This window comes from Lonchura striata, chromosome 14 (genome assembly GCF_046129695.1).
Source record: "Lonchura striata isolate bLonStr1 chromosome 14, bLonStr1.mat, whole genome shotgun sequence".
NCBI classification, from domain to species: Eukaryota; Metazoa; Chordata; class Aves; order Passeriformes; family Estrildidae; genus Lonchura; species Lonchura striata.
The window spans coordinates 18,199,115-18,213,913 of record NC_134616.1 but is presented as its reverse complement, the minus strand read 5'-3'; the positions used below and the strand labels follow the sequence as shown (position 1 = coordinate 18,213,913).

At 50.4% G+C, this 14,799-nt stretch overlaps 1 protein-coding gene across 7 annotated transcripts in view; it reads right to left on the bottom strand.

Annotated features, from left to right (window-relative positions):
- GABRA3 (gamma-aminobutyric acid type A receptor subunit alpha3) overlaps nucleotides 1-14,799 on the bottom strand; it is a 118,182-nt gene that overhangs the window by 49,420 nt on the left and 53,963 nt on the right. For 3 of the 7 annotated variants that reach the window (XM_031504823.2, XM_031504822.2, XM_077786589.1), the window contains 2 exons: nucleotides 14,130-14,263; nucleotides 9,251-9,372 (listed from right to left, as the gene is read on the bottom strand). In XM_031504823.2, the coding sequence (XP_031360683.2) occupies nucleotides 9,251-9,372; nucleotides 14,130-14,263 (256 nt within the window). Of the gene's footprint in view, nucleotides 1-9,250; nucleotides 9,373-14,129; nucleotides 14,264-14,799 lie in introns of those variants that run through there. The other 4 variants (XM_031504826.2, XM_031504827.2, XM_031504824.2 and 1 more) reach the window with 2 other exon arrangements.

Sequence of the window (14,799 nt, the reverse complement as noted above, 5' to 3'; positions counted from 1 at the left end):
ATTATACATTGCTTCCCTTGCCAAAGTGGATTTAATGGTATTGACACATTACATGACAAAGAGGAGCTATCAGGAAGCTTCTCTCCTAACGAAGGCTAGATTGGTCAGGGAAGAAGAAAGGAGATTTCATGGTTTTGTTTTATGACCCTTCCTCATGAAAGCAGACAAGCCCTTTTCTAGGAAAAGGTGTTTTCAAACTCAGGTAAGACCAGGTGCTTCTCTCCAGAGGAAAGAGCTCTCATCTTTCATGAGAGGCTGGAATTCAACTCCCACATGTGCACAGACCCTTCACAGAAAACACAGCTTGGAGGGGGAAAAATCCCAACAGATTTTGCACCTTCATTTTTTGCAGGGTAGTGGCCACAGCTGGCTAAAGTGACATAAAGTGACATGATGAGATAAGAACTCGGATGAGTAAGTATGAATGCAGGACAGCAAAAAAAAACCTGATCTGGCCTGTATAGGACACAAAACTTCCTGAACAAGAGCTCTGAAGGATGCAGCAAAGCCTGTGCAGAGCCTCTGGCATCATGCACAGTCAATGGCTGAGCTTTGGGGGGTTTGTTATGGTCCTCAGACCCATTCCTCAGCGAAGTTTCTCATATCATAACTGATCTTTCCAAACCAGAGCTGTCTGAAATGGCTTTTGCGACGTCGAAACAGCTTCTTGACTTTTCAGACGCAATTTATTTCGCTCCAGTCATGAGTTGTTCCATCCACTGACTCAGCCTGAACTTTGTCAGCAATAGGATTTTCCAGCAGGTTGGGAGAGGGGGAAAAGAAATCATATGGTTCCACTATGCCCATTGTTCTCAACACGTTGGTTTAAATTACATCCTTCCAGAAGGTAAAGAGAACGGGGTGTCCTTTCCTCACAATGCAAATTGCAGATTAAAATCCCTCTCTAGGCTATACTCTATGCCTATAATTGTCAGTACTCCACAAGAACTCTTCTTTTCAATAAACATTAGCTGCACATCCTTCAGAGGCACATTTTAAAGGTTCAGTTACAAGTTAGTAGACAAAGAAATATTACAGGAAATTCCTGCCCCACCAGGTGAGAGTTTTGCCACTTACTGCAACAGGGTATTTCCCTCTGACTTTTAATAGTCTTTGTTTAAAGGACCCTGCACAGTTTAGCCTCACAGTCTTGCAGCACTCCCCAAAGTCCCATGCATCTTCCACCCTCACAAACACTCCAGTATTTTTATTTAATCAAACAATAACCTTTAAATAAATGGAATGGCATTAAGAAGCTAACAGGTCTGAAGCAGCAGCATTAATCCCCCCTCCACAGGGGGCTCAGATAGATGTGATTTGATTGCTTCTTCCAGATGGATCAGGGCTGAAATTCACCACCAACATGATCAATGGCTTTGCCTCATCAGACATAAACAACACCTCTATATTACTACATGAAGGGCTGCAAACATTTTATCCTCTAGCTCAACAAATAAAATAGCTGCTGTTTCCTCAGTATTTGACCAGTTGTTTCACCAGCAGCTCCCCAGAACAAACCAATTAAAGTTGTTTTTAAACTCCATAACATCCAATAAAAAAATCTTATTTCTCAATCCATATCAAAGCCACATTATAAATCCTTTACGTGGGGCTGAACAAATGGAAATTCTAATAAAGGAGAAGCTGCCATAGTCCAACAGATCAATAAAGACATCCTCACAAGCAGTTTATAGCCATCTACAACATCATCTACTAATGTTCTTAAACCCATCTAACACATGTTCAACATGCTGAAACATCAGCTATCGCCTTCCAGAGTCATTATAAACAAACACCATCATCCCATCCCTGACACATCCACAGCTCCCCCTCGGGCAGGGAGCAGCTGCCCGACATTCAACTGCTTCTCTGCAGGTGTCTGAGCCAGCACTGGGGCTCTGAGATGTTACTCCACATATTACTGAGGCAAAAAAACCCCTCCAAGTGGCTTTCCTTTCCTAGAAGTATTTCCTGCCCCTTGGGGACAATCTTCTTGCCTACATGTGTGGGTGCAGGGCAGGGTCAGCAGCTCCTTTCCACTGGAAACTCGCAGCTGGGGAAGGCACCAGCTCGAAAGGCACCCACAGGAGCAGGAGAACCACTTCTCCTGCTCACAAATCACAACCCCACAGCCTAGGGGCATGGTTGGGCTGCTCTGGAGGGCACACAAGGACAGCTGGTGATGGATTTTGCCCATTCTGAGGGTGGCTGGGCACAGACCCGGCGAGTGACCCTTCACAGTGGCAGCTGCCAGATGCCCCCAAAGCACCAGCGCTGAGCCAAAGGCAGGTGTTGCACACCAAAAGCCATCAATCCCCTTTCACAATGGATTCCTGACTCCTCCCTGGTTCTTGTGACATTCCTGAAGCTTTGATACAGGCTTGTTGCCCTCAGCACATTCATATCTTATTTAAGAGAAGACTTCCACCCTTAGGCACAGCTGTCAGGGCCGTGCTCCTCGCCTGCCTTCTGATGTGTGCAAGGCTTTTCACACACAGCTGTGCACCAGGGGTTTAAACAGCAGCACCTCCGGGAATTCTGTGCCACAGAGGAGAGCGCCAGGGCTCTGCAAATCCACAGCAAAGCTGCCTTTGGAGAGCTGCCCCCGAGGGGAAGACTGCCTTTCTTTAATTTGCTCACAGACAGATCTTGACTTCAGAAGTTTGACGAGCAGAGCAGGGTCCCCATTGCCCAGAAAGGTAAACAGAAGGAAATGCTGTTCAGGCAATGCCTCAGCTTCAAATTAAAACTCATCAAGGAAGCTCAGACAGAGACAAAAATCTGAGATAAGACATGGATTTTGTTTTTTTTTTTCCTAGGAAAGGATCAAATTCCTCCCTGGAGTAATCAATACAAAGCATGAAGTCAGATCAGAGAGAAGAGATGAGAAGTTGGGAGAAGAGGAACATTAAGACAGAAAAACAGATTAAACACAGACTTGAAACCCTGGAAATAGTAATAAACAACAGAGACCAACTCTGTCATCTCATGTTTCTCTGTTTGTCATCTCATGTTTGTGTTTCACACAAACACTCGGTCTAGATAAGGTTTATGAGGCAGTTTTATCACACACAGGTGATAAACCTATCCACAAGTGAAAAGGACAATTTCAACATTTCATTCAGATTTCAGGAAATAAAAGTTCTGTAAACTTCCATCTGGACAATTTAACATTTTTTGCCACTGTTATAGGATAGTTTCACTGCAAACAGATTTCTTCTTGGATCCTGCCAGGCAGATAAGGTCTTGCTGTTTCATTTTGGGGAGCACTGTACTTTCAAGAGAAGGCAGTTCTGTAATTTAATTATTCTGACTATTTCAGTCCCTCTGCCTTAATGCTCCCACAGTACCAGACAGGTCCTTACCTGCAGGAGGTCAGGCCAAAATGACAGATGCACTGAGCTGTAGCACACCAAGCATCTCCTGGGAATGTCTCAACCTAAAGGGAGCTGCTCTGAACCCAAATCCAAAAGCTGTTGGCCATCAGCACTTGAATTAGTGAAATACAGGTGGCCAGGCAGGGACACAGATGTTCCTCAGGAGCCATCCTGCCAAACCACACCATCATGAACAGAGCAGGACGAAACATTGCACCGCAGAAAGAGGAGATGAGAAACTCCAGCTGAGGTGCACTTTGCTGACAAAATAATCATGGAAATACAACAGCAGGATAAATATTAACAGGTATAGATCGAAACCATCAGCAAGGCAGAGCTGACACAGTAAGGATAGAGAAAAGGCACCACAGGCCAGGTGGGCACCCTGATCTGAGTCCTGCTGCGAGCAGCACGCCCTGACTGCACCAAGTCCTGCTGGAGCCCAGCGTGGACTGGGAGGTGCTGACACCAAAGAACAGCACAGTGGAGAAGAGGAAGAGGAGCCTGGGTTGCTTTCACCCTCTGGAGAGACCCAGTTGGGAGGGTAAAAACTGGGCCTCCCCTCTGCCTGGATGGGACCACCCCAGGGACAAGGAATGGGTGCCACACCGTGTCCCCAAGGAAGAAGGAACCTAAGGGGTGAAGGGCATTGCTGTGCCTGAGGAATTGTGCCTGGTTTTGCTGCTAAACCCCATGGACACTCCAGGAGGCTCCCAAACCCCAGCTGTCCAGAAGCCCCTGGTGCAGAGCTGGCCTGGCAGGATGCTCAGCAGCCAGCACCCCCTCAGCAGGGCTGGGCTGGTCAGGGACTCCAGAGAAATAGCAGGAGTTACCTTGTCAGTCATGCTGCATCCAGGAGGGATAACACTCATCGATCCCAGCCTGGCTTAACACGGTACAAATTGCTTTTTAATTGCAATTGGAGAAACTGGCTTATCTAGGATGTTTACAACTCATCTTTTAGAAAACTGAGCAGCCTACTCTCTTCTCCTCTTCCTTGGGGCAAAATCTTTCCCTCCTGGCATGCCCTGGAAAAGCCCAGCAGTTTTCTGGAATTCTTCCCAACCACTCAATACAGAGACTTTGTCCAGATGCCCTCTGGGCTCCTCAGGCTTACCCCACATGTACCTCAGGCACACTCCTGGCCCTGTGGAACAGCCAGTCTCTGGCTGAGCTGGATGAAACGCCTGCCTTGCTTTGCAAACAGCTGTGGAAAGGTCCCACGTGCCTCCTCCTCCAGCAGTAATAGCCCTATGTTGCCAAAGCACATTTAAAGCATTCTCGAGGCTGTAAGGAAGGAAAAGCCTGGAAATGTCTCCTCCTGGCCGTGCCCAGGCATTCCCAGGATGGCTCTGTTCCAGCTGCAGCACAAATGCCATCCATAGGAACTCATCAGAGGAGGTTCAGCTGTCCAGGGAGCACCACTGACCCTCAAACCCCAACCTCTGCCCTCTCCCTCATGGTCACTGTGCTGGACACCACACCGGCCCTGTAAGGACTGCAGGGACACATGGGGTAGTTTTGTACCTCTGTCGTTCATGAAGAACCACTTGTGGTCCCTTCATCTGCATCCCACTACTTGAGCATCTCCTCTTTTTGGGCACAGGAGACATCTCACCCTTGGTCAGCCAGTTCCACCTTCTCCTGGCCACATCTCCTCTCTCCTGCTCTTGTGAGCTCCAGGCAAGCTCCAGGTACATAAATGAGGCTCTGCAGGGAGCCCCAGCAAGGAGAACCTAAGAGCTACAGGCACTTCCCACCTCAGCCCCTTCAGGCTGGGCAGAGGATCTGTGTCACGTCAGAGCTCCAGACCAGGAGCAGAGGCCCGTGCTGCCCACAGAAGCTCTCCTGGGACATTTTGTGATCCTGCAAGATTGGCCATGCCAGCAGATGTCTGCATTCCCTCGGGGTCCATCGCTGCTCCTCTCCTGACTTCATAACCAATCTGCCCCATGTTCTCCCAGGGGAAACACAGGGTTTCTGCTGACAGCTCCTTCTCCTCCTGCCCCACTCTGAGTCCTAGAAGATATTCTGTTTATGCAGCTACCACTTCCCCAAGCCCAGACTGTCTTTCCATGATCATGAGGCCAACGAAAAGACTCTGCTCTGTTCCTAAGAGGAATCCAGCCCTGGCTCAGCAGGCAGAGCCAGGGAGAAACCTCCTGCCAGACACTGTGACACAAATGATCATGTCCCCAGTGCTGCAGGGTGTTACTGCAGGAGAAGGGGTCTGACAGCCACCTTCCCCTGCCTTTCTTCTTCTGAGGCAGCCCAAACTGCGCTCACTAATCTCGTCCTTGCCTCAGGACAGCACAGACTCCTGGCTGGACTGATGTGTCCTGTTAGGGGCAGGAGCAGAGCCTCACCTGGAGGCTGGCTCTGCAGCAGCAGCACTCCTGAGCAGCCTCAGCACGGGCTTGCTTCAGCTCCTGTCTGCAGCATCCTGGCAGCAAGAGGAGCTCTGGCATGGCAGCTATTAGAGTGGGTGGCAGCAGATGGTGAAAGCAGAGGGGATAAGAAAATAAATACAAAGAGGCTATCTCGAGGGGAGAAGTCACCACACTAACACTCTGTTGCTTACACAGTGTCTTCTCCCAAAGTCTAAACAAACACTGCTCGGCTCCTGGCACACAGGAAGCTGAAGGAGGGGACAGGGCTGACACACACAGCACTGCAGAGCCCTGAGAGGTGCTGCAGCCCCAAACTCTGCTCAGCCCTCCATGTCCCAGGTGTCTGCAGGCCCATCTCGTCCAGAACAGCCAGGCAAAGAGGCTGCATGTCCTGCATCACACAGGTCACCCACAGTTTTGGGAACTCTGTCCTTCCACCAGCCTGGTGTGGACACAAGATCACCACATCTGCCCTTTCCACGGACTGCAGGGTATGGATGATCCTGCCTGACATCTTCAGAAAAGCAATGGAAGATATTCCTAAGGAAAATGGGGAGACTACAGGGAGTGCCCAGTGCTGTCTCACAGGAAAACCAATGTTCCTTGTCCATGGCCCAGAGCCACGGCAGCACAGCTGCTCATGGGGAGCAAGGCAATCCCTTTCCCAGCCCTCACACAGCCTTGGACAGCAGGAGCCCACCTCGTGCTGACTGCCACCCCAGGCTCTTCCATTAACCCCAAACTCTGGAGTCTGCAGCAGGACCATTTCTGCTTCTCTGGCCACCAGCAGCAGTGGGAGAGGATTTTCCCTCTAATTCTCCTCCTGAGAGACCTCCAAGGCTTCAGCCTTGGGAAAAACAACCAAAACTGGGGAGAGCCTGGCTCACCTGGCTGCTCCATACACAGAACAACTCACTGCCAGTCAAGAGCCCCCAAAACCTGCAGCCCTCATCAACACCTCCCACCTGGGTCTGCCAGAGCGCCTCAGCAGGGAACTCAGAGGTGAAAGCAGTCTTTAAACATGCAAGGGCTGGTTCAGGCACAGGCAATTTATTATGTTAAACACGTTATTAAAGGATCTAAAGCAACAGAGCAAAGATGTTCCAAGAAAGGTTTGAACTTCCCCAGCAAGGGGCTCTTGGGACTCCTCTTGTTAATACTTAGCAGGCTTGTCTGCAGCTGAGCCTACAGTGAGCATAAATGCCCCCTCAGTCCCCGTGCAGAACTCGTTTCAGTTAAATCAATACAGCCATCGGGGAGACTTGAGGAAGCAAAGCTATTAGTGGGACCACAGTTAATTCTGGGGGAAAGAAACAAGCAACAAAAGCAATAAAACTGACTGATTACTTATGCAGACACTATAACCCTTTCCTGTCTGGGTCCTGCAGCACAGCAGAGGTGAGGATGCTCGCTGGAAAAGCCTTTCCTCCCCAGCTTTGGCATGGTCTCAAAGGACAGCTGCAGGGCAGAGGGCTGTGGCACAGAGCTGGACACGGCGCTGGGAGGAGGCAGGGCTGCTCTGGGGAAGGAAAGTGCCATTCCAGGAGATCCCATCAGCATGCTAGAGCTCAGGAAAGCAGCTCTCGGCAGCAGGAAATGGGACAGCACGTGGTGACTCCAGCTCTGGTGGAAAGCACACCTTTGGTGAGCAGGAGAGCTCAGAGCAGTGCAGGGACATCCCCTCAGCAGCCCCAGGGACTCACAGCTGGCAGCACCTGAGAGGGGCCACCTCTGCCACAGCAACAGCACACCAGGAAACCACCCAGGCCCACATCTCCCTAAACTCACATCTGTCTGCCCCACACATCTCCCTGTCTCCTCTGCCCCCTTGGATCATGCTGACTGCAGCTGCAGGCATTAGGTGGGAAGGGGACTGCCATGGCTTTTCCTTCTGAAGCACCTCAGACAAGTGTAGGAGCTTGCAGAGAAGCTCTGCAGCAGCAGCAATGTTGGCAGCAGCGTCAAAGACAGCTCAGGAGGCAGCAGGGCCTGGGTGAGTGCCCGGTGCCCAGAGCAGCACGGGGGGAGAGCCTGCCAGGTGACAGCTGCATAGGAAATAACTGAGAAGATGTGGAGATAGAGGCTCTGTAGCAAAGCAAACTGACTAAAAAGCAACATCAACATGGGCTGAAGGTTCTGCAGACTGGTGGTATAGAGCCACAGAAGCGTTCAGGTTGGAAAAGGTCATCAAGTCCAACTGTGCAGCCAGCACCACCACCACGTTCAGCACTAAGCCATGTCCTCAAGTGCCACACCAACACTTTCAGGGATGGTGGCTCTACTATTTCCCAGAGAACCTTTTCCAGTGCTTTACAACCCTTTCTGTGAAAAGCATTTCCTTACATCTAATCTAAACCTGCCCTGGTGCGACTTGAGGCCATCTCCTCTTGTCCTGTCATTCTTTTCCTTGGAGAACAGACTGACCCACACCTGGCTCCAGCCAGGAGCTGGGAGCTGTAGGAAGTGAGAATGTTTCAGGGAGCTGTAGGAAGTGAGAATGTCTCCCCATTTCTCCAGGCTGAGTCCCCCAGCTGTTCCTCATCAGAGTTGTGCTCCAGACCTCTTCTCTGGACACACTCTGGCACCTCAATGAATGTCAGAATCTGAGGTATTGATGATTCTGAGATTGTAGAAAGTCTCTGTCTGTCAGCCCCGCTGCCAAAGCAGAAGCCATAATTGGTCTGTGCTGGTTTCCAGGTTGTTTATTCTGTTTATCTCTCACATGTTCTGCTGCCCTGCCCAGCTCTGTCCTGCAGGGCAGCGTGTGGGGCTCTGCCCTCAGTGGGATGTGACAAACATTAAATACCAGAAACTCCCTGGGCTGGATTTACAAGAACGTGCCAATATCTGTCACCTACGTTGGACAGTGTGTCCCCAGCCTGAACCAACAGAAAAATGCCAACACCACAGTGAGACATGGAGGGCATGAAGAAGGAGAAAAAGGACAAGGCACACCCAATTTCCTCCATCTTGTCCCCTTTGGACCCCTCATCTAGAATCCTAAAATTTTACTTTTGCACCCGTGCCATACTTAATTATTACTTATATCAAACACTCAGAGCTTGTAATTGATCCTGTAAGATTGAAAACCCTTTTCCATGGACAGAGATCACAGCCAGTGTCTCTGGGGGCTCTGTCCAGGGTCCCAGGGTCCCAGACCTGCCAGGGCAGCCAGAGGGATGCCCTGGACTCCCACAAATGAATGTATCAGCATTTCTGAAAGGGAATTTATTTTCCTGCCTCTAAACTATCAGGAACAGGTTCACGCACAGCTGCTCCATCCGCAGGCCTGTCCTTGCGCTGTCACAGGCACCGCAGCACCCCGGGGCTCGCACTCTCAGCCCCGGGACGCCCAGCAGCCACAGCCCAAACCGGAGCAGCCACGGAGAGCCTGGCCCGGGGCAGCCTCCCGTCGTGAGCGGGGCAGCAGAGCCATCCCAAAGCCCCTCAGCCCGGCCCTGCCGCGGGCACGGCCCCACTGACCTCCCAGCCCGGGCCGCAGCCGGTTGTCGTAGCCGTCCAGGAGCCTGTCCAGGATGCGGGTGAAGATGGTGATGTTGTCCTTGCTGTCATCCACCACGTCTGAGACGTGCTTCTGAGAGAGCCTGGCACGGGGAAAAGCCAGGAGAGAGGTTAGGAGGGAAATCTGCACCGCGCTCGCTCCCAGAGCTGCAGGGAGGGAAGGGCCTCAAGTGCAAGGTGGGACCCAGATTTTGATAGATAAAGTCTTGTGTTTGCAGGACTCACCAGAGTGTTATGAACAAAACAGCCTGGCTGGGACACTTGGCTTGAACTAAGTACTGACATTGAAATGTTAATTAGCTAATTGCTCCTGGGGATCACCTACACCCCCCACCCTCACTACCATTCTAGGACTGGGATGCAAATAGAGGAACCAGTGGAATAATGGGAGGGGGTTTTGGGGATGAAAACACCCCTAAATGGAAGGCTGGGCACAGTGGAGGGGGCTGGATAGGTGCACTGGTTGGGGAAAAGGGAACCACATCCCTGGTCTGTGTCTGACCTGTCACCATAACCTGCAGGGGACCAGACTGGACTGGGCTGTGGGAAGCAGGCACAAAGGAACACACACTCTTCCTGGTGTTACCAGGAGGGAAGGAGAGGGGACAGCTGCTGCTGGACTTCAGCAACAGACCCTGGCTGGTCTCCTCACCCTTTGGCTACCAGTGTGCCAGGAGGAAAGGAGAGAGGACGGTCTGCTGGGACTTCAGATACAGACTGCACACCTCTTCACCTCCAGATACCAGTGTGCCACAGAGATTCCAGGGACAGACCCTGCATGGACACTCCAGAGACAGACCCTGCACAGACACTCTAGGGACAGACTGCACAGAGACTCCAGGAACAGACCCTGCACGGACACTCCAGGAACAGACCCTGCACGGACACTCCAGGGACAGACCCTGCACGGACACTCCAGGGACAGACCCTGCAGCCTTCTCCCCATTCGGCTACACAAGCTCAGTGTCGAGCCCCCTGCCCATCTGACCTTTTTAATAAAGAGCTGAACATTAATAAAGGCATAAGCCCTGTTCATTACAACAGGGCATTTCTGGTCAACTCCCCCCTGTCCTCACAGAGCTCCCCACTGTCCCCTCCCCACCGCCCAGATCCAGCAGCACCACGGGGAGTGGTTTAGGAGCCCTATTTTAAGCATTCCCTTTCCTGCCCCAAAAAATGGGCATTTCTGAGCAGAGGCTGTGGGAAGATCAGTTATTGAAGAGCCACTATCTCCTTACAGGCAGCATGGAAGAAGTGACACCAGGTATTTGGCAGATTGAGCCATTTCAAAGATCTCTGCCCCAGGGAAGAGGGAAGACAGAAAAGTAAGGATTCAGTAAACAGGCTTAAAGCCTCTTCATTAAAACACTTAGTGAACCATCTCTGCATTCTCCTGAACTTTCCCTGTTTATAAAAACAAATGAGTTTCCACATTCCCATCTCTGCTCAACACAGGAAGCCTACAAGCCCCCAAACAAGATGATTTCCTCAGAACACATTCTGCCCCAGGTGGAATAAAACAAGGAGTAAATTCCTCTAAAAAAAAGCACATCTCACTGAAGAAAATCTTCAATGCAGTTTTGCAAACACAAGGGGCTCAAGTAATACATTTGCATTTTGTGTCTCCCTTTCAATCAACAGAAAAGGAGATTGTGAGTCCTTCTGGAACCACCTGCCTCTAACAGAGATTTCAGATGACACAGAGCAGCAGTGCTGTGGCTTCAAGCACAGCTTTCCCCAACAGAAATAGCTGTTAGGACCAAAACAAATGGAAAGGCAGAAGATTAAGTAACAGAAAACAAAAAGAAAAATCTATAGAGATGAAGAGTTTTCAAGGAAGATGGAAGAGGAAATAAGAGAGAGACAAATGAGGCAAAAAAAAAAGATTAAGAGGCACAAACAGGCAGCGAGGTGGCTGAGGAAGCCCAGCCAGGCAGGGGAAAAAAGGCTGCTGAAGCAGAGGGATGCTCAGCAGCAGCTACAGGAGCCCCTGGGGAGCAGGGAAGCTCTGACTGGCAAATTGGCACTAAATGGAGAGGTGAATAACTGGGGAGCACTGCCCAGAAGAAGACCACAAATGCCACAGACCAGAGCTGGTGGACATGCAGGTCATGGTTGCAATTACCAAGGACAGCACCTATGACCATCATAAACGTAATCCTGGGGAAAGAAAAGCCCCTAAATTGTCACTTTCTAACATTTCTGCCCCTTTCCTTCCCATCCCAGCCTTATGTCTTTTGATGTGTGGCAGCCACTGCTTTCAGCATACATCATGAAGTAACTGGGGGGAAAAAATTAATAAACCCAACAAAAAACTACAAAAAAAGGGAGTATTATTTAAGGAGTTCAAAGCTTAATCGTACTGCATCCCATCCCAGGTCAGGCTACCCCTGACACTGCTGGTGTACCTGTAAATACACTGTCAAGTGTCAGTAAGGTGACAAGTACCAGAGCTGGCTTGGAGCTCTCTATCAAAGTGTTCCAGCAGAAAACCCAGATTCTGTAAAATAGAAGAAGAGCAAAGAGTACTTCCTAGCAAAAGAGGAAAAATTGAGAGCAGGGTATGGGTACTTTTAGAGTCAGGCTGAATCAATACTATTTAGAATGCTGCAGTTAATTGAAATATTCCCTTTTGGGCAATTCTGACATTAATTTTCATTGGCTTCATTGACCAAACACTCCGGGAAATTTCCTTTCAAGTGCCTGAGGTCTGCTTCTCCGGGGGCACATCCCACCTCTCACAGGACCACTTGGCCTCTGTTTTTTAGCAAAGCAGCACCTGAAGGAGTGGTCAAGCCAGGAAGTTGAGCCTCCAGGAGGGTAACACAGTGCTGAAATTCCAGTTCTCATAGGGTGATAATATAACCCTATGGGATAATACCTGACCCAGCCCTAATGCAGCCTGCCAGACCCAAACATCAAAACATGTCTGACATTACAAACTGCATCACAGCCTCCAAGATTTCCAGCTGAATCCAAATGCTGGTTTTGGCTTTTCATCTGGACTTGAACTCCCTGCAGGTAAGAAGAGTTCTGAGAAATTTAACAAATGCCTGCAGTAATTAATGGGGTTTCAATTGTACCAGCTTTCAATAGATGTCATGGTTAAAAGCAAGCTGTCCCAGTGTCTGCTGATGAGTATATAACCATCTATAACTTATGAATAGCTAGCATGCTCATGAAAAGCTCGTTCATTAATGTTTTATAAGCTATCTTTAAAAATTACCCATAATATAAAGAGCTAGAGGACGGATTTTTGTGAAGGAACTCCTGGCGGAGGCTCAGCGGTGATGGGAAAAATGAGTTTACAAATTTCAAAGCTGTTTTACTTAGCCTGACATTTGAGGGTTTGACTTCAATGTGAGCAGTGTGGGATTTGCTCAGGAGGTGCTGGGGGAAGAACGGCGTAGGCAGGATGAGGGAAGGTGCAGGCAGAAGAGAGCCAGCAGCACCTCTGCCTGGCACCTGATCTGGGCTAATAATTCCCTTCCCAGGAAAGCTCTGGGCTGCCTCACCTCACCTTAACATAAAGCTAAAGCTGCCCTTTAGCAAGGCATAAAGGAACTGCAAAGAGATGTGCGGGATCAAGGTTTTAAAATAATTAAAATCCTCTAGGCAGGAAGGACGGAGGTTTACAGCAAATTTAATTAGGATAGGCTTGAGGAAAAGTCATTACCTTGCCACCTGTGCACAGGCTCTCTGGGGAGCTGTGCCACATCAGCACGGGGGTCCCCTCGCACTCACTTTGGGAAGCCAATCCTCCTGGGGAGCAGTCCTGTGAGCAATCCCTGCGGGGCAGCTGGCGAGGGAGCAGCGGGGAATGCAGGGTGGGCAGGAAAAGGCACAGGGAGGAAGGCAGAGCTGCAGGCACAGGGCATGGGGACAGCCCACAGGCACTGCGGGTGAGGCCAGGGCTGGCTGTGCCCGTGCAGCAGCGCAGGGTCAGCACTACAGGGCAAGGCAACTGCACAGTCAGATCCAAGCGGACAAAGCAGAGCAGGCAGGACAGGGCGGGAGGGGCAGCACCAACATCTTTTCATGCCCAAAGATCCTTGATCCCTTCTGGACTTGTAACTCAGCAGACAGCATTGCAGTGTCCACATCTGGCGCTCTAAAGGCTTTTCTAAATGTTTTATACAAGTCATGTATTATTTGCATTTCTCTCCCTCTGTGCACAGCTCCTCCCTCCCCACATCTCCGTCCTCCTTCCTCGAAGGGCTCCCCGAGCTCACCCAGCAAAGGCTCTGGAGGGATGCAGTCACAGACTAACAGGCTTTCATCTCCTCCAGACAGCTTCCAGAGGCTGGGAAGGGGAGGCTGGCAGCAGCATTCTGCTTGCCAGGACAGCCAGAGCCTGCACACCCAGGCACAGGAGAGCAGCAAGCCCAGCCAGGGTGGCAGAGAACCCTGGTGCTGCAGCAGGTCAGGTGTGCTGCCCGTGGGTCATTGCACCATTAACAGCCAAACAGATGAAGCAGATTGTTTTTCTGTTATTTAAAATACTATTAAAATATGCAATGGGGTGGGGGGGATCTCTCTTCCAGGTTAAAACTCAGGCAAGCAGAGTCTTTGCCCAGAATGAATTGTGCAGAGGCCAAAAATAGGTTTTGTTGCAAAAAACACTGACAACTGTGAGAGCACCTCAAATAATGCCAGTGTCAGCCACATTAGGGACTGAAGAGCTCCGGGGTGAAAGGCATGGGGATGAGGACAAGGGGAGGGTCAAACACAGCAGAGACCCTTTAGTGCTTTGCCCTGCACTGCTTCATACACATACTGACCCCGGGATATTTAAGTTCAGTCAGAGGACTGCAGCCTTGGCCAACAACTCAGCACTCACCACCTTACCCAGCAACAGCAGGGAGTGCCAGAAGCAGGACCAGGACTCCAAGGCTGAGGAGGGAGAAGGGCCCCATTCCTGGGAGCCTCAGCGCCATGGTGTCTGTGCAGCCACTGCAAAACGAGCCTCCAAACCTGCAGGGAGGGACAGAGGGGAATGACAGGAGAGAAAAGAGATTTCATTACTAGGGAAAAGCAAACAGTTCAATTTTTCATGCTGGGCAGCCATCAGTATTTCTGGGGTCCTGCATTTGAAATCTGGGGAAACCCTCAGGAACCAAAGGCAGCATCGTGGCCTGGAGCGCTGCTGGCCCTGGGCAAGCTGCATCACAGCAGAGCCAAGCAGTACACACATTAAAACTCTCACCCCACCCTCACAGCAGACCCTGCAGCACCCCAGGTGCTTCAGCAGCAAGAGCAAAGCTCACTTTCCAAAGTAACCCCACCTTCCTCCACCTCACCCTGCAGGCTCAGTCACAACCTGCCCCTTGCAGCAGTGCCCAGCTCACCTGGCACCTCTGCTACCTCAGTAACATCCACACAGCACAACCATTTGTGAAGTCTCAAGACCCATTTTTTTTTCCCAGCATCTTTTTCTAGACAGTTAAACCCTCATTTAATTCTGGTAATGACACTGCCAGAAATTATTATGAAGTTTGACCACCGAGGCC